The sequence below is a fragment of the Ornithorhynchus anatinus genome, chromosome 7, assembly GCF_004115215.2.
Source record: "Ornithorhynchus anatinus isolate Pmale09 chromosome 7, mOrnAna1.pri.v4, whole genome shotgun sequence".
Taxonomy (NCBI): domain Eukaryota; kingdom Metazoa; phylum Chordata; class Mammalia; order Monotremata; family Ornithorhynchidae; genus Ornithorhynchus; species Ornithorhynchus anatinus.
Window position 1 is genome coordinate 26,087,100 of NC_041734.1, and position 26,522 is coordinate 26,113,621.

The window sequence follows — 26,522 nt, forward strand, 5'->3', positions numbered from 1 at the left end:
AGCTGTGTGACTTTGGGCAAGTCACTTAACTTCTCGGTGCCTCAGTTCCCTCATCTGTAAAATGGGGATTAAGACTGTGAGCCCCACGTGGGACAACCTGATTCCCCTGTGTCTACCCCAGCGCTTAGAACAGTGCTCGGCACATAGTAAGCGCTTAACAAATACCAACATTATTATTATTATTGCTTGGAACATATGTTTACTCAGAGACTGCTCTGCTCTGCTGGGTCCCTGCCAGGAAGAAATCTGCCTTGCTTTGCTCTGCCAAGGGGTGAGTCTTTCTCTCTCTTCCTTGAACAATAACTATAGTAAAATGGGCCAGGGACATAAATTCATTCATTCATTCAATCATATTTATTGAGCACTTATTGTGTGCAGAGCACGGTACTAAGTGCTTGGAAAGTACAATTCGGCAACAGATAGAGACAATCTCTACCCAACAATGGGCTCACAGAGTTACTTTTGGGATGTGGGATTCCATCCCTTCTCCGAGCAAAACCTCTGAGTAGACGTGTTCCTGTGCTTGGCATGAAGACCTTGGTATTCATGCAACTGATCTTCACACGTGCAGCTTTAAAGCTCGGTGGTTTTAAATCTTCATTTCATTCATTCATTCAATCGTATTTATGGAGCTCTTACTGTGTGCAGGACACTGTAGTAAGTGCTTGATTTGACTCTGTTCAACTGTAATATTCTTTTCAAATGTAATATTTATTAAGCATTGAACCTATTCCCGCCAAGGTTATCGGGTTTTTGTAGAGCCTCCATTTGGATCTGGCCAGATTCCTTACCCCATTTATTTGAGTGTTCCGCGTTCACGGCGGTTCAAACGTTTAATATTGTTATTCTTTACTGGTACATGTCAGCAAAGCCAATGTTGACTCACGTGAGCCAAACAAGATCATACTAAATACCCAAATGGAGAGGAACAACTTGCCAACCTGCCCCTATCCAACCTCAGTAGAGGGGTCTGCCACAGGTTCAGTGTGATTGACCCATTGATTCAGAGCACTCCTTGAAAATAATACACCCACAATCTTGGAAGACTTCATTAGCAATATATTACCACTGTGATTGAGATATTCTTCCCAATGTTTGCTATAATTGCCAATGACAGTAGAAAATGATTCCCTTCCCTACTTCTGAAATTTACCCTGTCACCCCACTTTGAACTTCGTACGGTTCCTTTATTGAAAAAATGTACACGGAATTCACTATAAATTGCAGATTTATAGAAAGCAAGCTTGCTGTTTATTGCAATTAGAAGTTTATCACAAAATTAAAACAGTGCACCCAATAATCAATAAATGAGACTATATATACCTGAACTATTCCCTGCCAACCAATTTCTTATCGATCTTTTAACTTAGGTTTTGAAGAAAATGATCTCTAAAACCCCTTGGATGATGTAGACGGTAAATTTCCAGATTCAAAAAGCAGAGAGAACCACTTGATCTTTGTCACTATGGTGGTTAATCTCAATCTAATTGCTTAATCTGTTTCCTGGTGAGGGTTGTTAGTTCGTTTCTATTTTTTTAAACATTCTTACCTGGGGGAGTTCTGCCATTAGATAATAGAAGCCATTATTCTCTTGGCCAAGTAAAGCGCTAGCTGGCAAGCGGACATCTTCAAAGAACAGTTCTGCTGTGTCCTACGAAAAGGAAGATTAACCATTTTAGAAGGCCCGCACAATATAGCGCAAGAATCAATCAATGGTACTTGTTGAGTGCTCACTGCATTCGGAGCAATGAACTAAGCATTTGGGAAAGAACAATACTACAGAGTTTGTAGACAAGTTCCCTGTCCAAAAGGAGTTTACAGTCTAGAGGGCGAGACAGATATTCAAAAATAAAATTACAGATATGTACGTAAGTGGAATTCTTTTACTACTTCATGTTTCCTTTGATTGAATAAAGGATTTCCTTTGCGGAGGCCAACTTTTCACCCATTTCAGCTGGTTTGCTTTCTTTAGGTATAGATGAATCACTTCTACTGGTGTGGATTCTGAAGCTCTAGCTGGTGTTTTATACCATGGAGAGCCATGTTCTAGTATATGAGTGATGGGGCGAGCTTCTTCCATTCCTTCTCTTTAAGGTTCTAGGGGGCAAGGCCGGAACATGTAAATCTCTGTCTACAGAGCTTAGCACACCGTTGAGTGGTCAATATTGAAAGACAATAATATCAAGAAGCAGCATGGCTTAGTGGAAAGAGCACGGGCTTGGGAGTCAGAGGTCGTGCATTCTAATCCCGGCTCTGCCACTTGACAGTTGTGTGACTTTGGGCAAATCACTTAACTTCTCTGTGCCTCAGTTACCTCATCTGAAAACGGGGATTAAGACTGTGAGCCCCACCTGGGACAACCTGATAACCTTGTATCTCCCCCGGTGCTCAGAAAAGTGTTTGGATAAGGCACGGCATAGTGGATAGAGAACAGGCCTGGGAGTCAGAAGGTCATGGGTTCTAATCCCAGCTCTGCCACTTTTCTATTGTGTGACCTTGGGCAAGTCACTTTACTTCTCTGTGGCTCAGTTATCTCATCTGCAAATAGGGATTGAGACCATGAGCTCCATGTGGGACAGGGACTGTGTCCAACCTGTTTGGCTTGTATCCACCCCAGCGCTTCTTACAGTGCCTGACACGGAGTAAGCGCTTAACAAATATCATTATTATCAGCCAAAAATGACTCTTTCTAGTTCATGCTACATGAGAAACAGTGTGGTTTGGTGGAAAGTGCACTGGCCTGGGAGTCAGAGGGGCTGGCTTCTAATCCTGGCTCCCCAGCCTGCTGTGTGACCTTGTGGTTGGTATTTGTTATGTTGGTATTTGTTATGCGCTTACTATGTGCTGAGCACTGTTCTAAGCGCTGGGGTAGACATAGGGGAATCAGGTTGTCCCACGTGGGGCTCACAGTCTTAATCCCCATTTTACAGATGAGGTAACTGAGGCACAGAGAAGTTGTGACTTGCCCAGAGTCACACAGCTGACAAGTGGCAGAGCTGGGATTTGAACTCATGACCTCTGACTCCAAAGCCCGTGCTCTTTCCACTGAGCCACGCTGCTTCTCTAGCAGATCTCTTATCTATGCTTCAGTTCCCTCATTTGCAAAATGGGGATTCGGTGTTCTCCCTCCTATTTAGACTGACCCCGTGTGGGACACAATGATCTTGTTTCTTCCTCAGTGCTTTAGTACAGTGCTTGGAGCATAGTTCAACAGATATCACAATTAAACTATGTGTGGAAGAAACATTCCAAAATGTACCTGGGCTTTCATTCCCATTTTCTGCAACTTGCGTCCTTTGATGAATCCTTTCATTCCATTTTCCACCAGAAAAAGGCTGATGCCATGAGCTGGAGAGCGAGCTTCCCGGTTGGTAACGGCGACCACTATCACTAAATCACTCATCCAACCATTAGTAATGAAAACCTGCAAAAAACAAAAGGGACGCTATAATGCTTTTTTCAACATTGGGAGCTCCTGGTGTTTAGGGCTTGCAGTTTGTGAAGGGGAAGACCAAACGGTTGTGATCATCACTGCACTATCTTCATTTTGTGTAGCGTTTGTTTTCGTACTGACGGGGAGAGTCCATCCTTGTGGGAAAGTGATGTAGTTGTGGCTGAAGGCCACTGCAAGACATCACCGCCCGCCACATTTTCAGTACTTTTAAGGATGATCGCTAAATTTTCCTTTTCTATTGCCCCATAAGATAGGGCTTCCCCAAGCACCACCATTTGGTTTTTTAATGGTATTTGTGATTATTATTATTGTGGTTTTTAATAATCGTACTTTTTAAGTGCTTACTATGTGCCCAGCCCTTTTCTAAGCACTGGGACAGATACAAGTTAATTAGGTTGACCACAATCCCTGTGCCACATGGGGCTTACAAAGTGAGAGGGAGTAGGACTGAATCCCTGTTTTACGGATGAGGTAAATGAAGCACAGAGAAGTGAAGTGACTTGGTCACAGAGCTGACAAGTGGCAGAGCTGGGATTAGAACCTCTGACTCCCCGGCCTGGGCTCTTTCCACTAGGCCATGCTGCTTTCCTTCTGGTGAGCTGAGTTTGAGTTTGGAGAGATGGAGAATATTTGGGACCCCCATTCGAGGCCCATCACCAACTCAGGGTGAGCAGGACTCCTTTAAGTCAGGCAGCTCAGATGGCCAGGCTGTTGCCAAATATGAATGCTGCCAGCATTTTGCCTGCCTCTCGAGCTACCCATTTTCCCAGGACTTCTACTTAAGGTCAGTCAGTCAATCATATTTACTGAGCACTTAATGTGTGCAATAAGTAAGCACTGAACTAAAATCTTGGGAGAGTACAATATAATGATAAAAGCCAAACTCCCTGCCCACCACAAGCTTACATTCTAAGCCATTACTAAAAGTAAATAACAGATATGGACATAAGTGCTGTGGGGCTGAGAAGGGGGATGAATGAAAGGAGCAAGTCAGGGTGATGCAGAAGGGCTTTGGAGAAATGGAAAAGAGGGCTTAGTGAGGGAAGAGTAATCATCTTTCAGATATGAGGAGGGAGGGTGTTCCAGGCCAGAGGCAGGTGTGGGTGAGGGTTCGGTGGCGAGCTAGTCGAGATCAAAGTACTGTGAGGTGGTTAGCATTAGAGGAATGAAGTGTGTGGGCTGGGTTGTAGTGGGGGCGTAGCAAGGTGAGGTAGAAGGGGAAGGAGAAAGGAGGAGTTGCCCTATGTTGGTAAGACGGGCACCTGAGCAGGGGTTCCAATTGGGGGAATTCAGAGGTCCATATTAATCAATCCCTGCTTCAGTGTTTTTTCTAGTCGTGGTGATGGCTGCGGCTGAGTCATCCACACACTCTTGCCCAGGTCTCTGTAATCACTACTAGCAGACACGGCGCGACGACTGTCAAAACTAAGAATGTTGTCTATGATGGGGCGGTGACAAGCAGCGTGGCCTAGTGGCAAGAGCACGGGCCTGGGAGGCAGAGGACCTGGGCTCTAATCCTGGCTCTGCCACTTGCCTGCTGTGTGAAGCTGGCCAAGTCCCTTCACTTCTCTGTGCCTCAGTTTCCTCACCTGCAAAATGGCTATTCAACACCTAATCTCCCACCCCTTAGTGTCCAACTTGATTAATCTGCATCCAACCAGAGCTTAGAACAGTGCTTGACATATAAGTGATTAACAAAGGCAACAATAGTAACAATAAGCATAATAATCTCTACCCAGTCCAACATCTTGTAGGAAGAACATTCACTAATTCCCAAATCGTGTTCTATCCAAATCATGGAACCAACACACACACACACGAACACACAAACACACACACACACACACACACACACACGTTCCAGGAGGACTGAATGCGTTGATGGGCAATTCCTCAACACCTTGCCTATTCTTTCTCTTTGGGAAATCACTAAGCAGCGTGGCTTAGCAGGTAGAACACGGGCCTGAGAGTCAGAAGGGCCTGGATTCTAATCCCGGCTTCACCATGTCTCTCTTGCGTGACCTTGGGCAAGTCACTTAACTTCTCTGCATCTCAGTTACCTTATCTGTAAAATGGGGATTAAGAGTGTGAGCCCTATGGGGGACAGGGACTCTGTCTAATCTGATTAACTTGTATCTACCTCAGTGCTTAGAACAGTGCTTGGCACATGGTAAGTACTTAACAAGTACAATAATAACAACTCTTTTAGGCCACGAGCACTTGCACTGCTCATCTAGCTGTGTCTTTGTAGCCATTTTGCCTGTCTGTTTCACCATTAGACTATAAACTCCCCGAAAGGATTCTACCCTTGGAATGCCTTCCAAAACCCAGAACACTGCTCTGCACAAAATAAATGAAGGCTTCTGATGATGATCAATAGTGATCATTAGTTATCAAGCCCCTTTTTGCTGAGGTTGAAAACAAGGCTGGAATGAGGCTGACACGATCTTCCTGATGTAGACATGATTGCATGGGTTTTTAAATTCTTCTAAGCGCTGGGGTAGATACAAGGTAATCGAGTTGGACCCAGTCCCTGTCCCACAAAGGGCTCAGAGTCTTAATCCTATTTTACAGATGAGAGAACTGAGGCACAGAGAAGCAAGTGGCTTGCCCAAGGTAACACAGCAGGCAACTGGCAGAGCAGGCATTAAAATCAAGGTCCTTCTGACTTCCAAGGCTGCACTCTCTCCACTAGGCCATGCTGCTTCTCAACTTCTCTGCTTCTCTTAAAATGGGCAACTTTATAGGCTCCATTACTCCCTTCTATCTGTAATTTATTTTAGTGTCTGTCTCCCCCATTAGACCTTAAGCTCCTTGTGGGCAGGGGTCGGGTCTACCAACTCTGTTGTACTGTGCTCTCCCCAGAGCTGAGGAGTGCTCGGCCCACAGTAGGTGCTCAATAAATACTCCTGATGGAGTGGGAATCAGGGAACACAGCCAACACCACAAGCCTGTTTGCAAGTGGTGAACTGTAGTGACAGAAGAAACAGTGTGGCCCAGGATCAGACCAGATAATAATAATAATAACAGTACTTGTTAAGAACTTACTACGTGCCAAGCCCTGTTCTAAGCACTGGGGTAGTACAAGTTAATCAGGCTGGACAGTCCCTTTCCCACATTGGGCTCAGACTCTTAATCTCCATTCTTTACAGATGAGGTAACTGAGTCACAGAGAAGTTAAGTGACTTGTCTGAGGTCACACAGCAGACGTGTGGCAGAGTCAGGATTAGAACCCATGACTCTCAGGCCCCTGCCCTATCCACCACACCGTGCTGCAGATGCATGCTACAGCACAAGTTCTCCTGAATGAGGGGGAGTTGCCAAGATGCAAACCCAACTCTCTAGAAAATGTGTGCATTGAATTGTACTTGATATGGTCATCATTCAGTGTAGTATTTGAGCTATTATTTTATAAGGTAATGAACATAACTACACAGTCACAGTTGAGGTATTAATTTTCAGGGCAATGACCGAGATGGTCCAACAAAGAGTAGACAGGTAATCATGGTGAAAATGCTAGCAATGGAGAAATGCTTGCCAGTTCTGTGTCCCTGCTTTACCGCTCAACCTGTGACACGTACCTTGCTACCATTAAGGATCCAGTCACTTCCATCCTTTTTTGCATGGGTCCTCACTCCTTGCAGGTCACTATTGTCGTGGGAAAGAGGGAAGATGTCATGGACTTTACACCCTCAACTGAGGCAGCTGGTAACCACAAAAAAATTGGAGCCCGAGTGTCTCTCTAGAGCCGAGGGTGGTGTCTGAAATAGGTGGTGTGTGGGAGAGAGAGTCTGGCGGGCAAGGGTTGCTAGGTAAACTGCTGAGAGAAGAAATGCTATGCGGGCTCAAAGAGAACGCTGGCAATAGCTTTCAGGTTGCTGAGGGGGGTGGGGAGCGCGTCCGTCACCCGGCCCCTGGACCTCGTGGCACTTCTGCAGTGGCTCCAAGTGGGTCTTGGCCCCAGCCTCACCGAGCCAGTCACCAGCCCCTTTGAATCTCTGCACAGAGTGAACCTCCTCTGACGCTTGTGGACCTGAACATCAACCGCTGGATCTGCCCATATCCGCCCTCTGGCCTGCAACTCCCTTCCCCGTCACATCAGAGAACAGACCTTCACTTTGCCCACCTTCAAAGCTCTCCTAAAATTGCAGCTCCTCCAAGAGGCCTTCCCTGACTAAGCCCCCTTATCCTCCCTTCTTGTTGCCTACGCACTTGGGTCACACTTCGGTATTCATCCCATCTTCAGCTCCAAAGCGTTTAGGTACAGGACTAGGTGGATAAAGCATGGGCCTAAATAAGGATGTGGGTTCTAAACCCACTTAGCCTCTGGTCTGTTGTGTGACCCTAGGCAAGTCACTTCATTGGGCCTCAGTTAACCTCGTCTGTAAAATGGGGATTACGCGAGCCCCAAGTGGGACAGGGACTGTGTCCAAACTGACTAACTTGTAGCTACCCCAGGGGTTTGTACAGTGCCTGGCAAACAGTAAGTGCTTAACAAATACCATTAAAAACATCCTTACATGCAGGCAATTTAATGACTATTCCCCCGCTCTGTAAGCTCCTTAAGCACAGGGATCATGTCTACCAACTTGTATTGTACTCTCTTGAGCGCTCAGTACAATGTTCTGCACACAATAAGACCTCAATGAGCACCACTGATTGATTGGTTCTCATCTTTTGGAATTTATTGGTTTACTTCTCAATTCTATAATGTGACTATTTCCCCAATTCACCTAAGCATTTCAAAGCTACCCCCTACCCTCACTTGAATACCTCTCGCAATTGGCCGGCATCCGGGACTCTGCCACATCTGATTCAGCCCGAGGTAGGGCTTTTTATAGTACTGGATTTACCTTCCAAACACTTCTCCTAACAAATTCTTCCCCCCGTGTTGGTGCACATTTAATTGCTTCAATCACCACAACTATATATGCGTAATATACAGTTATAAACTATGTCCAAACTGACTACCTTGTATCTACTCCAGCGCTTTAATGAGATGTTCATCCCCTTGATTCTATTTCTTGCTATTGTTTTTGTCTGTCTCCCCCGATTAGACTGTAAGCCCGTCGATGGACAGGGACTGTCTCTATCTGTTGCCAACTTGTACATTCCAAGCGCTTAGTACAGTGCTCTGTACATAGTAAGCGTTCAATAAATACTATTGAATGAATGAATGCTTATAACAGTACTTGGCACTAGTAAGCACTTAAAAAAACCCCACAATAATAATAATAATAATAATGAAAATTGTGTTAAGCACCATACTAAGATGCAGTGTGACCTAAGGGAAAGATCACAGGCCTAGGAATCAGGGCAGCTGGATTCTAATCTCAGTTCTGCCAACTGCCTGCTGTGGGACCTTGGGCAGGTCGTTTAATTTGTCTGAGTCTCAGTTTCCTCATCTGTAAAATGGGAATTCAATTCCCGAACTCCCTCCCCTTTAGACTGTGAGCCCCACGAGGGACAGGGACAGCCTGATATGACTGTACTATGTCTACACGAGGGTGTGGTACAGATCTTGGCACCTAATAAGCACTTAAAACCTCCATTAAATGAAAATTCAATTCAAAGTCACATGGCACGCAAGAGGCAGAACCGGTATTAGAATCCCAGCTCTCCAGACTTCCAACTTCAGGCTCATTCCACTAGGCCTCATCTCCTTCCTACTTCAACTGGGAGTCCCATGTGGGACCTGCTTCTCTTCTGTCTTCCCCAGCACTTAATACCATACTTGCCACATAGTAAGCACTTCACAAATACTAATTATTTTTAGACCCACAATGCAGCATTGCAACAGCAGCCTTGCGTCCTCACGATTATATGCATGTTGTATACCTCCAACCACTACAGCTATGCTCCCCAAAAGTCTAAATAAAATGCTACACTGAAGAGTTCACTAGGGGCCAAGCTAAGGGGCCAATGTTGAAGAGGCAAGAGAATCGTATAATCTTTACCTAAGATGGTAAACGAAAGAGTAATGATTCAGGAAAATCGACTAAGTCATTCCTTGGTCCATCAGTCATATTTTTTGAGTGCTTAATGTGTGCAGAGCACTGTACGAAGCATTTGGGAGAGTAGAGTACAACAACCAACAGACATATTCCCTGCCCACAATGAGGTAATCTGCCTTACAACTGGGAAAAAAAAAAAAACACTAGGAAACATATAATCTGTCCCTGAAGGGATCAACAGATAGGCCTTTTGGTGGATAAGTTTATTTGATAGTAAACAAGCTACCAGTATCTTCACCTTCTTTGTGTTCTAAGGTATCCAAATTTCAGCCAGGCCTCAGTAAATATTTCCTAAGCCAGGTCTATGTTTAAACAACAGAGAAGACAACAGTAGGCTCCACACTAGCAGAGAGCAGCTCCAAACTGAAGGGCTGGAGGAAATGTACCCTAAACCCTCCTTCTCCTCTGGAGGCCAAGAGACCTCCTATTATCTCTCCTCCCCGGGCTTTCTGTCACTTCTTTTCCCCTACTCTCAGTCCTGCCTGTCTTTCTGCTTCGGCCATCTCCTGCCTTGTCCACCATATGACTGACCCTCTTTTCTTCTTAGCTTTCAGCTCTGTTTGCCCTGCCTATCTCGGCCCTCCTCCCCACCTTTCCCTCCACCTCTCTCTTCATCTTATCTTTATACTCCTGAAAGGAACACAGATTGTGCAAAGAAGGAACACAGAATTATTTGGGGATGTTTACATTCAACCATCAGGTTTTGCTGTAGGTCTCCAACTGAGGTCACCTCGTTTTTGTAAACAGGGGTAGTCAACAATAACAATAGTGGTATTTGTAAGCACTTACTATGTGTCAGACACTGTACCAAGCGTTGGGGTGGATACAAGCAAATCAGGTTGGACACAGTCCCTGTCCCACGAGGGACTCACAGTCTCAATCCCTATTTTACAGATTAGGTAATGGAGGCCCAGAGGAGTGAAGTGACTTGCCCCAAGGTCACGCAGCAGACAAGTGGCAGAACTGGGATTAGAACTCCCAGGCCCATGCTCTATGTAGTTTGGCCTGTGGTAGCACCTAGCCAGTTCTGAATCCTCTGTGACCCCCGGAGCTACTGGACACGGTGACAGGAGTGAGTGACTGCACCCACAGCAGGCTGGGAGCCATTTAGATGCCACCACAGGTGGTAAGGACAACAAATTCCATCCCTTCAGCCCCCCTCCCCAGCCCACCATGCTCTGCACTGTGACAGCCGGGAGAAATCTGAACATTTGTAGAACTTGGGAAGCGGTCCGCCAGCCCACACTTGTGTTAGAACCTAAACTTCTAAATAATGACAGTATTTGTTCTGCGCTTACTATGTGTTCTAGTTATAAGCATTGGAGAAGGTACTAGTCAATCAGGTCAGAGACAGTCCCTGTCCCATATGGAGCTCACAGTCTAAGTGAGAGGGAGAACAGGCATTGAAATTCCCATTATACAGATGAGGAAACTGAGGAACAGGGAAGTTAAGTGACTTAGGGACATGGCATCGCTGGGGTTAGAACCCAGGTCCTCTGACACCCAGACCTGTTCCCTTTCCACTAGGTCACAGTGCTTCTAAAAGATCGAGAATCAATTCTCTCCCCTATATTGTGGCAATATCTGTGCACACCCAGAGGGTGTGCAATAAATGCTATAGGATGATCAATCTACAGTATGGTCTACAATCTCTTTGTCACCACTTCTCCGAGAATTCCAAGGCGGTGGTGATTCTGTCTTTGGCATAGTTTGAGCCGGCCTGGCTAACAATCCAATGGTAAGAGCCTTGCTCTGGGAATCAGGAGACCTGGGTCCTTGTCCTAGTTTTGCCTGAAGCTGGCTAAAAATGTGGGTAAAACCTGCCTATGTATTAAGCAATGGGCTGCGTCCTTCCTTATGGCACTTGGTGCCTCGGGGGAAATCCGACTGAGTCAGAATGGCACACATTCAGATTTGCGGTCCTCAAGTTTCAGGGCCGAGGCTAATCTGTGGCTTCTGATGGGAGACGCCACCCGCAAGCTGGACCGGATCATCAAGAATCCTGAAAAATAGCCGCTTAAAGCAGCCAGCTAAGATCACGATCACGGCCGCTACCCGGGCAACTCTTGTGTGCCACCCCCCCCCCCCCCCCCCCGGCCCGGAGCATGTGTGGCACCGAGCGAAACGGCATCGGTCTAATCGGGTCTTTGATCCCGAACTGTCAGGATCAAGGCTCATCCGTCATTCCCCACAAGGAGACTCCATCCTCAAGTTCCGGCCCAGCTTCTAAGGACACAGCCATACAGCCATCCCCTGTTGGGAAAGCTCTAAGTCCAGTCACTCACTCCCCTCCTCGGACTGTGCCCCTTCTCCTCTCACCGTTCCCCCTTCTCCAGTTTCCACCTCCTCGTCCTTCTCTCCAACTCCAATTGCCCCATCTGCCTCTTCCTTTCAGGGTTCTCCTCCCTCTCCCTTCTCCTCCACCCTTCTTTCTGTTTGTGCCCTTTCAGTCTCTTCTCCTCGCCCAAGTCAATCAATACTGAGCCCTTACCCTGTGCAGACATAAATCCCCCAGTTCCCGCAGAACCCAAGGAGGGTGGGACAGACAGCAGCGAGAGGCCTGGATTCTGGAAGGGTCTCCATTACGCATGCCGCGACTGGGAGCTGAAAGGGCTTGGGGTGTCATTCCCTGTCATCAACGCTGTTGCATTCTACCACCGGGCTCAAGGCTTGGAGGTTGGGTCAAAACCAAAGTTTCTCCTGGCCCAGCCTGCTTTTTTGGACCTCCCAAAAGCAAGCCCCATGAACCGGCTGAATTTCCCCACCAGATCACCCTGTCGGCAGGCAGCTGGCTGGATGCCTCGCGTTCAAATCTGGGTCAGAACTCCGCCCACTCTAATGGAGAGGTTTCCGGCTCGAGAGCCGGTGGATTTTGAGAAGCTTTGCTTTGCTTTAGAGAAGCAGCATGGCTCAGTGGAAAGAGCACAGGCTTTGGAGTCAGGGCTCATGAGTTCGAATCCCAGCTCTGCCACTTGTCAGCTGTGTGACTGTGGGCAAGTCACTTAACTTCTCTGTGCCTCAGTTACCTCATCTGCAAAATGGGGATTAAGACTGTGAGCCCCACGTGGGACAACCTGATTCCCCTATGTCTACCCCAGCGCTTAGAACAGTGCTCTGCACATAGTAAGCGCTTAACAAATACCAACATTATTATTATTATTATTTTGTCTAATGAGAAAGATAAGGAGCCGCTCCTGGACCCTCCCAAAAGACCACGCAGAGTGACGGGAGCAGCATGGGTCCCTGTTGTCAACAACGCACCTTCCGGCCCCTGGTTCGGTCATCGCTATGGCGCCAATGCATTGGCCGGCGGTCATCTTCGGGATGAGGCGCTGAATTTGTTCTTCCGAGCCGTAGTTGGCAATGTAGGGCATGACGATGTCGGAATGGAGGCTAAAGCCCGGGCCCGTGCAGTTGGAGTAAGCTCTTAAAAAAAAAAAAAGATTTCAAAATCGGAAATCCAATATTATTTTGGCCAAGATGTTATCTGGCTCAGTTTAGAATCCATTCACTGAATTCCTTAACCCCACACATGGCAACAGTGGCAATCTGACTGTACCAGCGCTTAGTATAGTGCTTGACACATAATAAATGCTTAACAGATACCAAAGTTATTACTGGGTTTCAAGACGATGTACAACACCTTTTGAAATCATGCTCTGGTCAGTTATGTCAACCAATTTAAAAGGGGCAGGTAATACGGCTAATAAGAGGGTGGCCAATGTGTAAGACATCGTGTCGGTGGTATCTGAGCGCTTACTGTGTGCAGGGCACTGCGCTAAGCGCTTGGGAAAGTACAGAGAATCCTCCGAGGGATCAGTTTTCAAAGAGAAAACCATTCTTCAAAGACCCTTCCTATGTTACACTGTCCAGGAGAGGACTGCACGTGAGTTACCGCCAAGGTAGAAAAGTGAAAAAAAGAAAAAAGTTGTGGTAAACACTCAAATACTCACTGCTCTTCCCAGACAACAGCTGCAGAGTACAGGTCCCCGCCGACACCACCGTGTTTCTCCGCAATATTGACACCTAACAATCCTTGTCTTCCTGCTTTTTCCCACACTTCCCTACTCACCTCTCCGGCTTTCTCCCACCTGAAAAAAGTCCAGAGGCCGCAGTCAGAGAAGCTTCCTTGCAATTAATTACCAGGATAGTGACAGCAGTTTAATAAGTGGCTCTGAGGTGAGGATGGTACAGATGCGGACGGACATTTTTAATGAGCCATTAGATCGTTAGGAGCCTCCAGGTCAAAACGAAATTGTTTCTGTCAGCACAGACCATTAACCAGGATGGGGGAACTACTTTCAGTTTGTCATTTCCATTCTGGATAGTAGCTGTAGTAATAAAGGTACATATTAAAGTGCTTATTGGGTGCGGAGCACTGAATGAAGCCCTGGGAAAGAGTATGCAGGTGGGAATTAAACCCGGTCCCTGGCCCTCAAAGGGTTCATAAACTAAACATAAAGTGGGTGCGTGTTTGGGGGTTGGGGAGAACAGTGGCAACAAACACATAAAGGAAAGATGAAAATAAAAAACCAAAACATCAGAAGATGAGGACAGAGAAAAACTCACAAAGAGACACCCACAACTGTGTATGGTAGCTGGAGGGTGGGGAACACCGGTGCTGTGTCTGGGCTAACAAACTGTAGTAAATTGTGGTGGGTCGTGTCACACGACCCTTTCCCCCTCCTCAAATACGGCCAACAGAAGGGAAGAGGATCAGGAAGTAGCAAGGTGTACTTGGTGAGGGGTGTCCACCAACTCTTGGCAATAGGTTGGAACTTGGTCACCCCAATGTGGAAGTCGGGGCGTTCACTCAGTCAAACCCTGTGTGGTGCTCGGTGACCGATCGAACCTCCTTCCTGGAGCTAGGAGAAGTATTTCCCTCCTGGCTGATTTGAAAGATAGCCCGTTTGGGGTGCCTTGAAAGATATGCTGTATTGGGGTGATTTGAGAGGTAGCCCCTGGGTGACAACCGGTGTCTCCTTCCCGGTTCTACCACTGCTAGGAGTTGGGGACCGTGCTGATCACTACACTTAACAGCCTAGGAATAGTTTGCTCCTGAGGGTTATCTATCGAGGATTCTTTGTGCTATCATCTTAATAAACCTGCTTCTGTTACTCATTAATCCTCCTGTCTGTGAGTCCATTTCCAGCCTTCCCATCCATGAGCTCAGTAGTTATTCGGTAGCTGGATCCACCCAGCGACTCTCCCATACATTAGTAACTAAAATCTCCTTTTTCGGTATCCAAAGAGGCAGAAACCAGAGACTTGACCTGTCCTCTCAAATCTGACTCCTAGGTCTCTGCTTGAGTGAATGCTTACATTTGATTTTTTCATATTTTAATTGAAAGAAGCCCAGAATATTCCTGCACAATTTTTGAGTGCAGAGCAAACTTCCACCCAAAAGCAATCTTCTGTGAAACTACATATTTTACGGGACGGAAAGCAAGGGGATAAACAGGACAGAGGCCAAGGGGTCCGGAGTGAGGATGAACACTGGAAACTCTGATCCTGGACAGCTATTTTTAGATTTGTCCTTCAAAGTTGGTGACAAAAGAACTGCAGTACACAACCTCCCTGGTAGCTGCAGTTCACTAAAGTGAGTGAACAGGGCTGAGAGTTGTCTCTTGGCTTCTCTTCTCTGGGCAGCTTTTTTGGGGAAAATGTCCTTTAGAGTGTAAGCTCCTTGGAGGCATTAGTAGTATAAGTATTTATTAAGCCCTTACTGTGTGCAAAGCACTATACAAAGCAATGGGAAAGACTATACAGTTGAGAATAGCACATTCCAAGTGCTTAGTACAGTGCTCTGCACATAGAAAGTGCTCAATAAATACTTTTGAATGAATGAATGAATTAGCAGAGACCGTGTCTACCAACTCCATTTTATTGTTCTTTTCCAAGCACTCAATAAATACTATGGATTGATTGATTAACTTTCCTAGCACTCAATAAATGCCATGGATTAAATTGATTGATTTAATGATTTCATGGGGTAGTCAGTCCTTGCTTTCTGACTGCCCATTTGGGTCAGGAAGATTCACTCCTTATTAAAGGAACCACATTAAAAGACACATACCAGGAAGGTAACAATCAATCAATTGTATTTATTGAGTGGCTACTGTGTGCAGAGCACTTTACTAAGCTCTTGGGAGGCAGACCCTGATTCACACAAATGCATACAAATGGAAAGATACAGAGATACAATCAATCAACTGTATTTATTGAGTGGCTACTACTGTGTGCAAAGCACTTCACTAAGCGCTTGGGAGGCAGACCCTGGTTCACACAAAGGCATACAAACAGAGATGCACTCCTCATCAATAAAGGACAAATATCCACTTTAAACTGCTCTTAAACACTTGTCAACACTTGTTTTCCTGATGAAAAATCATGAGAACCTTAGAATCTCTAGCTCCTACCAATTCAATAGTTAAGAGTCCGTTGTTGGAGAAAAGTTGTTTCTTTTTTCTTTTTTCTAGATCTTAACTACAAAATTATGCAATGCTTTGGCACTTTGATTCCCGATACGTAGGAGAAAAGGCAATGAGTTAAAGATTTTTATAAGCCCCTACTGTGTGCAGAGCCCTACACTAAGAACTTGGGAGAACGTAATACGACAAACTCGGTAGACCCGTTCCCAGCCCACAGTCAAATGATCTCATAATTGAAGAGGGTTCAGAAAAGAGAGAAAAATGGATGAGAAGGGACCTAATAATAATAATAATAATAATGGTATTTGATAAGCCCCTACTATGTGCCAGGCTCTGCTCTAAGCACTGGGAAAGAGACAAGATAGTCGGGTTGTATACAGTCCCTGTCACATACAGGGCTCACAGTCTTCATCCCCATTTTACAGATGAGGGAACTGAGGCCCAGAAAAGCAAAGTGACTTGCCCGAGATCACACAGCAGACAAGTCTCCACTTGACAGGGAGCAGGGATTAGAACCCATGACCTTCTGACTCCCAGGCCTGTTCTCTATCCACAGGCCATGACTTAATGAAAAAGAGGCCTAAATGCTTTATTCCACGTCAGCTCTGATTGGCATCTGTCTTTTTCCACAGTGCCAGCACATGAAGGAACTCAGTTTGTCTTCACAAAGTCCCTTGGAAAGAAGTGGGGGTGACGGTGGGTCAGGATCTTAAAACCGGGGACGGGAAGAATTTGGGTGGTTTTACTGCATTTCGTTTTTTAAAAATCTGGCTAACCCCCAGCCCCCTCCCCCCCACTCCCAACCCACATATTGTGGTATCTCCCCTCAGAGGCTCCTGGAGCTCTGCCCCTTCTGTTGTTTACAACCTGCTCCTTCCCCAGCCCCCCGCTCAAGCAGTCCTGCCCACTTTCCTTTGGCCTGTCCCCACCCCACCATGAGGGGAAGCTAATAGGGGCAGCCTCTGGGGGGAGGGCCGAGGAGAGGAAGGTGAAGGTGAGGACCTTTGCGCTGCTTCTGCTGCAGCAGTGAAGGGTCATCCCTCTGCCCCGGTCCCGGCCCCTTCCTTTCCCAGCCACGGTGGTCTGGTCTGTGGGAGAGCAGCAGCTCCTGCCATTTCCCAGCACCAGCCCCGTTGCCTCTACTTACTCTGTGTGGTGAGGCGTCACTTCTTCTAGGAAGAATTTCCTTACACTTTCTCTGAAAATGTCATGTTCTGAAGAAAAGATCCTCCGGATTCCGACATCGGTCATTGCTTTGGCCGAAGACGTTTCTGAGCGAGCTTCCCTTTCGGAATGAGACCATCTAAAGAGAAAAGCCGTTCAAAATCAGAGCTCGACAAACACTATGGAAGTGCACCCCTCAAGCACAAACAGCACTCACTTTATGTTTTACTACTTCATTTGCATTACCAACCTTCAAAGCCCTACTGAAGACTCACCTCCTCCAAGAGGCCTTCTCAGACTAAGAATCTAAGAGACTAAGGGACTGTGCCAATCTGATTATCTTGCAACTACCCTCGGGTTTAGCACAGTGCCTGGACTAGTAATACTAGTATTTTTATAGTAATACCAGTAATAATATTACTATATATATATTGTAACAGTAATATAGTATTTTTATAGTAATACTCTAAAAAAAAAAAAAGAACCCACCCCCGAAAGAAAACAATGTTTCAGTAGGGTGAATCAGGTTCTTCAGAGTGTAATATACATTATCTTAGGAGGCAGTGTGGGGGCAAGGAGACCGGTGAGGGAGATCGGCAAATCCAGTGATAAAAGGCAGAGGGAAGGCTTGAACCATTTAGGTGGATAAGATAGCGTAGATTTGAGAAATATCATGGATAAAGGAACGGTAAGACTAGTAACAGACTACAGGTGAGGGGAAAAGATAGCAAAGGGGTTACAACTCCTCCATGACGCCCCTTCCCCGATTAAACCCTCTTTTTCCCAGATCACTCTCCCTTCTGTGTCTTCTATGCACTTGGAACTGTGATCTTTGGACATTTGATATTCGCCCTACCCTCAATCCCACAGTTAGAAACCTATCTTTAAATTATCTTTCAATTATTTATTTATATTACTATCACCCTCAAGACAGTAAACTTGCTACGGGCAAGAGAACATGTCTGCCGATTCTGCTGTATTGTGCTCTCCCAAGTGCTGAGCACAATGATCTGCGCAGAGAAACCACTCAGTAAATACCACTGACTGATTCACAGATGACACCAAGGTTGTGGGCTTCTGGGAAAGGGTCAGAGGAACGGAAGTTTGGAGGAGCAGGTTTAGGAGGGAAGATGAGTTAATTTCAGACATGTTCAGTGGAGATGCTCTGGAGGTAGGAAGAAAATGTGATCGGGTAAAACAGCAGAGAGAGCTTGGGGCTGCTGAGGTAGATTTAGGAGTCATCTGCCCCAAAGTCATGGCTAAAGTCATGTAAATCTATCATCTTTTACAGAGAGGGAGAAAAGCAAGGGTTCCATACAAGAGCCTTAGAGGATTAGAGGTGAAAGAGCAGCAAAAGGAAACTGAGGAGGAGCAGACAGAGAAATAGGAGTGGAACAGAGAAAGTGCCAGGTCAGAGAAACCAAGGTGAGGTAGTTTGGTTTTTTTTTTGATACTTGTTAAGCGCTTACTATGTGCCAGACACTATACTAAATGCTGGGGTAGATACAAGCTCATCAGTCCCTGTCCCACCTAGGGTTCACAGTTCATCCCACCTAGGATTCATAGTTGACATCAGCGGGAGGAAGGTTTAACCCCCACTTTGCAGATGAGGAAATAAAGACACGGGGAAGTAAGGTGACCTGCCCGAGATCACAAAGCAGACAGGAGGTGGAGCTGGGATTAGAACCCAGGTCCTCTGAATCCCAGGTCTGTGCTCTTTCCACTACACCACGCTGCTTCTCTATTGAGGGCTTACTGTGTTGAAAGCACTGTACTAAACACTTCGGAGAGTACAATACAATTGAGTTGGTAGACATGTTCCCAGCCCACCAGGAGCTTACAGTCTACAGCGGGAGACAGATATTAAAATAAATTACGGACTTGTTCATAACAGGGACAGGAGAGGGGAGAAGGAGTGAAGCTTGTTGTGGGCAGCGAATGTGTTTGTTATAATGTTGTGTTGTCGTCCCCCAAGCACTTCAATGCTCAACACAGTGTAATTGCTCAAAAAATACAGTCGCTGAATGACTGACAGCTACAGGGAAGAGTGGGATCCAGAAGGGGTTTTTTTTAATCTAGGAGAGACTCGAGCAAGGTTTACGGAGAAGCAGCCTGGCATAGTGGCTAGAGCACGGGCCTGGGAGTCAGAAGGTCATGGGTTCCAATCCCAGCTCCCCAACTTGTCTGCTGTGTGACCTTGGGCAAGTCACTTCACTTCTCTGGTCTTCAGTTACCTCACCTGTAAAATGGGAGTTGAGACTGTGAGTGCCACATGGGACAGGGACCCAATTTGCTTGTATCCACCCTGGCGCTCAGTATGGTGCCTGACATATAGCGCTTAACAAATATCATAATTATTATAATTATCATTATTATTAGGGCAGACAGTGAGGTTAAAGATGGCAATACGATAGGGAAGGAGGGTGAGAACAAGCACTTTTAAGAGATGAGCATGGACGGGGTCCAGAGCACAGGGGGAAGGGGTAGATTTGAAGTGCAGCAGGCAGCTGGGAAACAGAAAAAGGTCTCGGAGGAATGAAGGAGCTGGGAAGGCAAGGGTGAGGAGACGGGGGAAAAGTCAGGTCTGGTAGGGCCTACTTTGCCAATAACACTTTCATTCATTCATTCAGTAGTATTTATTGAGCGCTTACTATGTGCAGAGCACTGTACTAAGCGCTTGGGATGAACAAGTTGGCAACAGATAGAGACAGTCTCTGCCGTTTGACGGGCTTACAGTCTAATCGGGGGAGACGGACAGACAAGAACAATGGCAATAGAGTCAAGGGGAAGAACATCTCGTAAAAACAATGGCAACTAAATAGAATCAAGGCGATGTACAATTCATTAACAAAATAAATAGGGTAACGAAAATATATACAGTTGAGCGGACGAGTACAGTGCTGTGGGGATGGGAAGGGAGAGGTGGAGGAGCAGAGGGAAAAGGGGAAAAAGAGGGTTTAGCTGCGGAGAGGTAAAGGGGGGATGGCAGAGGGAGTAGAGGGAGAAGAGGAGCTCAGTCTGGGAACGCCTCTTGGAGGAGGTGAGTTTGAAGTAGGGTTTTGAAGAGGGAAAGAGAATCAGTTTGGCGGAGGTGAGGAGGGAGGGCATTCCGGGACCGCGGGAGGACGTGACCCGGGGGTCGACGGCGGGATAGGCGAGACCGAGGGACGGCGAGGAGGTGGGCGGCGGAGGAGCGGAGCGTGCGGGGTGGGTGGTAGAAAGAGAGAAGGGAGGAGAGGTAGGAAGGGGCAAGGTGATGGAGAGCCTTGAAGCCTAGAGTGAGGAGTTTTTGTTTGGAGCGGAGGTTGATGAGCAACCACTGGAGTTGTTTAAGAAGGGGAGTGACATGCCCAGATCGTTTCTGCAGGAAGATGAGCCGGGCAGCGGAGTGAAGAATAGACTGGAGCGGGGCGAGAGAGGAGGAAGGGAGGTTAGAGAGAAGGCTGACACAGTAGTCTAGCCGGGATATAACGAGAGCCTGTAACAGTAAGGTACCCTTTTGGGTGGAGAGGAAAGGGCGGATCTTGGCGATATCGTAGAGGTGAAACCGGCAGGTCTCGGTAACGGATAGGATGTGTGGGGTGAACGAGAGAGACGAGTCAAGGATGACACCGAGATTGCGGGCCTGAGAGACGGGAAGGATGGTCGTGCCATCAATGGTGATAGAGAAGTCTGGGAGAGGACCGGGTTTGGGAGGGAAGATGAGGACCTCAGTCTTGCTCATGTTGAGTTTTAGGTGGCGGGCCGACATCCAGGTGGAGACGTCCTGGAGGCAGGAGGAGATGCGAGCCTGAAGGGAGGGGGAGAGGACGGGGCGGAGATGTAGATCTGCGTGTCATCTGCGTAGAGATGGTAGTCAAAGCTGTGAGAGCGAATGAGTTCACCGAGGGAGTGAGTGTAAATGGAGAACAGAAGAGGGCCAAGAACTGACTCTTGAGGAACTCCAACAGTTAAAGGATGGGAGGGGGAGGAGGCTCCAGCGAAGGAGACCGAGAATGACCGGCCAGAGAGGTAAGAGGAGAACCAGGAGAGGACAGAGTCCGTGAAGCCAAGGTGAGATAAGGTATGGAGGAGGAGGGGATGGTCGACAGTGTCAAAGGCAGCAGAGAGGTCAAGGAGGATTAGAATGGAGTAGGAGCCATTGGATTTGGCAAGAAGGAGGTCATGGGTGACCTTAGAGAGAGCAGTCTCGGTAGAGTGGAGGGGACGGAAGCCAGATTGGAGGTGGTCTAGGAGAGAATAACGCGTTGGCAAAGGTTGTCAGAGGTTAGAGAGGGCAGAGGTGGGGTACTGGAGCAGGGAGGGGTCAGAAATGGTGTTGGGGGTCAGCGAGAGGGGAAAAGCAGGGCTGCTCAGCCAAAAAGGGGGCGGGGAGGGTCAATCTGCAGAGGCTGAAGTCAGGTGGTATCACCCTTTGGACGTGGCACCACTTCACCCCATCTTCTGGGTCAGGTTGGGCAGTCAAGGGAGAAGCTGGAGGGAGGGAGAGCCCTGAGTGAGTCCCTAGGCCTTGCCAGGCCCTGATAACCCTGGAGGTCCCGGTGCCTTCACCTGGCGGTGAAGCTGAGCTTGCTCCCACTGCCTTCCTAGCAACTCAAGTTGCTTACTCTGCCCCTAATTCAATGCTATTTAGCCCAATTACTTCCTTCCAGAATCCTCCTGCTTTAGCACTAGTAGGTACTGAAGCAGCGTGGCCTAGCGCCTAGAGCACAGACCTAGTAGTCAGAGAAGGTGGGGGAAGTCAGAAGGTCATGGGTTCTAATCCCGACTTCGTCACTTGTCTATGTGACCTGGGCAGGTCACTTCACTTCTCTGGGCCTCGGTTACATCTTTTGTAAAATGGGGATTAAGATTGTGAGCCCCATGTGAGACATGGACTGTGTCCAATTGAAAAAGCTTGTCTCTACCCTAGTGCACATAGTACACACATACAGTGGCTGACACATAGTAAGCACTTAATACCATTTAAAAAAAAAAGAGTGAAGCTTTGCAGGAATTGAGGTGGAGGCTTGCCCAGCCCAAATCAGCTCTAGGCGGGGAAAAGCGTCACTCAGGCACTCAAACCAACTTTGCTTTATTTTCCCAGAAAGGATTAACACTCTTCCTCACCCACCATTCTGTCATTCCTTTTACACACCCGGATTATCTACAATAAATGCAAAATACTGGTAATGCATATATAGCAACGTTAAGGAACTTTCGTCTTTCTGAATTGTAGCATGATGTGAAGAATTCGGCTGCATAAAGTTTCAAACCTTACAGGAAGTTGCACTGAGGGCATTTTTGTTTTGCAGTTTCTAAACGGCTTGGTGAAAGCAAACTCTTACACTGACTTTCTTTCCAAGTAGTATCTACTTTCTTAATTTAGGATCCTTTCTACACACTCTATTATGCTTTCCCAAGTGATTTCCACTGTTCTGCCCACAGTAAACACTCAATAAATACCACTGACTGACTGATTTGAAGGGCAGAAGGGGAAAAGAAAGCCCTAATTTTTGCATAGCTTCCATATACCAGACTGAATTTTTACATTGGAACAGTTTTTTTAAAAAATCAATTATATTGCCTGTGCACTTATTGTGTGCTCGAGAGGGTACCGTATCATAGATTTGGTAGACAGGTTCCCTGCCCACAGAAAATTTACAATCTAGAGGGGAACACAGATATTAAAATAAATTGGATGAGGGTGGGGTGGAAAAAGGGTACAAATTAAAGTGCAAGGGAGACACATAAGGGAGTGGGAGAAGAGGAAACAAGAGCTTAGAGATGGCCTCTTCAAGGAATCGTGATTTTAAAAAGGCTTTGAAGGTGGGGAGAGTGATAGACTGTCAGAGATGAAGGGGGAGAGAGTTCCAGGCCACAGGCAGGACGTGATGGAGGGGTTGGTGGGTGAGATGGATGAAACAGTGAGACGTATAGTGAGTAGGTCGACATTAAAGAAGTGAAATGAGCATGCTGGGTTGCAGAAAATCAGTGAAGTAAAATAGGAGGAGGCATGGTGATTCAGTGCTTTAAAGCCACTGGTAAGTTTCTGTAGATGGTCAACCACTAGAGGTCCCCGAGGAGTGGGGAAACTTGGAATAATTGCTTTTTAAGAAAATGATCTGGGTAGCATAGTATGGACTGAAGTGGGGAGAGACAGCAGCAGGCAGGAAATTCAGCAAGGAGGCTGCTGCAATCATCTAGGCAGGTAAGGATATGGGTTTGGATCAATGCATTTATAGTAGCAGTTTAGATGCAGAGGAAAGGGTGGCTTTCAGTGATGTTGTGAAGGTACACAGAACAGAATTTGGTGACACTGAATATGTGGGTTGAATGAGAGAGATGAAAACCTAAAGAGATCATAAAATAAATCTTCAGTACTTGTGAATTACAAAAACAAAGAAGATACCTCAAATAAAAACTCCTCACTATTGGCTTCAAAGCTCTCCAACACCTTACCCCCTCTTACCTCACCTCCCTTCTCTCCTTCTACACCCCAGCCCGCACACTCCACTCCTCTGCCACTGCTAACCTCCTCATTGTGCCTCATTTTCCTCATCTCCCCCCACCACATCATGCCAACTCGCTCCCTTTGCTCTACCACCCCCTCCCCACCCCACAGCAGTTGTGTATATATGTACAGATCTATAATTCTAATTTATATTGATGACTGTTTACTTGTTTTGCTGCATATATATATATCTATAATTCTATTTATCTTGATGCCTGATTACTTATGATGTCTGTCTCCCCCCTTCTAGACTGTGACCCCATGGTGTAGGCAGGGATTGTCTCTCTTCATTGTTGAATTGCACTTTCCAAGCACTTAGTACAGTGCTCTGCACACAGTATGCCCTCAATATGATTGAATGAATGAATGTTTATTTTGTAATTTATTTAGTCTGTCTCTCCCTCTAGACTATATGCTTGTTGTGGGTTGGAAAGGGACCTTGGGGAAGTCACTTAACTCTTCTGTGCCTCTGTTACCTCATCTATAAAATGGGGATCATGTCCAATCCAACTACCTCGTATCTATCGTCTCCATCCAAACCGCTACCACATTAATACAGTCAATCATCCTATCCTGCCTAGATGGCTGCATCAGCCTCCTTGCTGACCTCCCAACCTCCTGTCTCTCCCTCCTCCAGTCTTTACTTCACTCTGCTGCCCGGATCATCTTTCTACAGAAACGTTCAGGACACATCGCCCCACTCCTCAAAATCTCCAGTGGTTGCCTATCCACCTCCACATCAAACAAAAACTCCTCGCCATTGGCTTTAAAGTATTCTACCAACTCACCTCCCCTTCCTACCTCACTTCACTTCTCTCCTTCTACCTTCCAGCCTGCACACTTCGCTCCTCTAGTGCTGTCTCACTGTGCCTTGATCTCACTTGTCTCACCATAAATCCCAAGTGCATGTCCTGCCTCTGGCCTGGACCGCCCTCCCTTACTCTCGCAGCCTTCAAAGCCTTACTGAAGGCACATCTCCTCCAAGAGGCCTTCCCAGACTAAGCCCCACTTTTCCTCATCTCTCACTCCCTTCTGCATCACCCTGACTTGCTCTTTTTGCTCTTCCCCTGTCTCTCAGCCCCGCAGCACTAATGTACATTTCTGTAATTTTATTTATATTGATGTCTGTCTCCCAATCCGCCCCCAGACTGTGAGCTCGTCGCGGGCAGAGATTGTTACTTTATTGCTGTATTGTATTTTCCTCATTGCTTAGTGCAGTGCTCTGTATTGAGTAAACGCTGAATAAATATGATCGAATGAATGACTGACTCTAACCCAGTGCTTAAAACAGTGCTTGGCACACACTAAGTGCTTAATAAATACTACACATTATGATGATGATGAGATAATTGAGGTACAGATTAGTGACTTGACCGAGGTCACACAGCAGACAGGTGGCGGAGCCGGGATTGGAACCTACGACTTTTGACTCCCCGGCCCGAGCTCTAACCCCTAGGTCGTACCAGTCACCAACCACGCCCTGAAACCCCTGGAGTTTCTCTCTAGGTAGCATTATAGGTCCAGAAGGGCGTCTTACCAAAGAAGCCGGTAAATTCTAAAACCGGTAAATTCCCGCCACCGGGCCTCCGCGCCCCCCGTCCCGCACCGTCGTTGAGCGGGGTCCGCCTGGGGAATGGGTCGCAGCCCGACCCCCGAGGGGGTCCGGGAGGATAATAGTTAATAATAATAATGACGATGACACTGGTTAAGCGCTTACTATGTGCCAAGCACTGTTCTAAGCGCTGGGATGGTGATCAGGTTGTCCTCCGTGGGACTTCCAGTCTTCACCCCCATTTTAGAGGTGAAGTGACTGTGTGGCCCAAGGTCACCGAGCTGACAAGCGGCGGAGGGAGGCGGAATTGAAACCCATGACCACTGACTCCCCAGCCCGCCCTCTTGCCATCCCTCTGCAAGGGGGGGTGGCGGGGGCAGGGAGAGCTGGGGGGGGCAGAGGGGCAATGGGTGGGCAGGGGAGTGGGGAGGTTAGGGGGGGGCGGGGGGAAGAAGGGGCAGCAAGGGCGGGGGGGGGCAGGGAGGGCAGGAGGGGCAGCAAGAATAGGAGGAGGGGGGCAGGGAGAGCAGGGTGGGCAGGGAGTCAGGGGGGCAGGAGGGGCAGCGGGGCAGGAGGAGGAGGCAGGGAGGCAGGGGGCCAGGGTGGGCGGCGCACGACGAATGAAGCGACAGGCGGACGGGTCCTGCTCTCCTTCTTTCCTTTCTTCCTTCGTTGGTCCCGGTCGGCGCCCAAGCTGAGCCGAGTCAGGGCGGGCCCGCGCTCCCAGGCGCCCGGAGCCCAGAAGTCCGGACAAGGGCGGACGGGGAGGCGGGCCCCTTCCCGCCCCGGCCGCCCCGGCCCCCCGCGCTCCGCCGAGGACACTCACCGGGGACCGGCCGCGGCCCGGAGGCGGCGCCCCCGGGGGAACCAGCCCCCGGCCTCCGGCCCGGCCCGCGGGACCAGCCAGCGGCCCAACAGCCGCCCGGCCATCCTGCTCCCGGCCGTCCTGCTCCCGGAACGGCTCGGAACGGCCCGGCCTCGCCCCGTCCGGCAACCGGGCACCGCCGCCCGGGAGCGGGGGGCGGGGCCGGGGGGCGGGAGGGCCACGGACAGGGTGTGTCTCCCCCTCCGCCCTCCTGGCCCCGGGCCGCCTCCGCCCCTGCCCCGCGGTCACCGCCCCAATCCCTCGCTGCCTCTTTTGGGAGTATCTGCTGCGCGCAGGACACTCTACTAAGCGCTTGGGAGAGGCCACTGTAACGGACACGTTCCCTACCCACAACGAGCTCACGGTTTCTTCATTCAATAACGTTTATTGAGCGCTTACTATGTGCAGAGCACTGTACTAAGCGCTTGGAAGATACAATTCGGCAATAGATGGAGACAATCCCTGCCCACTGAGGGGCTCACTGTCTAATCAGGGGAGACGGACGGACAAAAACAAGACAACATAATCACGATAAATACAATCAAGGGG

At 47.8% G+C, this 26,522-nt stretch overlaps 1 protein-coding gene across 2 annotated transcripts in view; it reads right to left on the reverse strand.

The window, feature by feature from the left end:
- Positions 1-26,102, reverse strand: part of ACADL (acyl-CoA dehydrogenase long chain) — a 44,870-nt gene extending 18,768 nt beyond the window's left edge. The window contains exons 1-7 of one of the 2 annotated variants that reach the window (XM_029069805.2): positions 25,935-26,099; positions 17,047-17,202; positions 13,422-13,559; positions 12,730-12,894; positions 7,036-7,102; positions 3,260-3,424; positions 1,550-1,651 (exon numbers count right to left, since the gene is read on the reverse strand). In XM_029069805.2, the coding sequence (XP_028925638.1) occupies positions 1,550-1,651; positions 3,260-3,424; positions 7,036-7,102; positions 12,730-12,894; positions 13,422-13,559; positions 17,047-17,202; positions 25,935-26,038 (897 nt within the window). In that variant the 5' untranslated portion in view covers positions 26,039-26,099. Of the gene's footprint in view, positions 1-1,549; positions 1,652-3,259; positions 3,425-7,035; positions 7,103-12,729; positions 12,895-13,421; positions 13,560-17,046; positions 17,203-25,934 lie in introns of both variants that reach the window. The other variant, XM_029069806.2, reaches the window with a different exon arrangement.
- Positions 26,103-26,522: the final 420 nt, after the last annotated feature.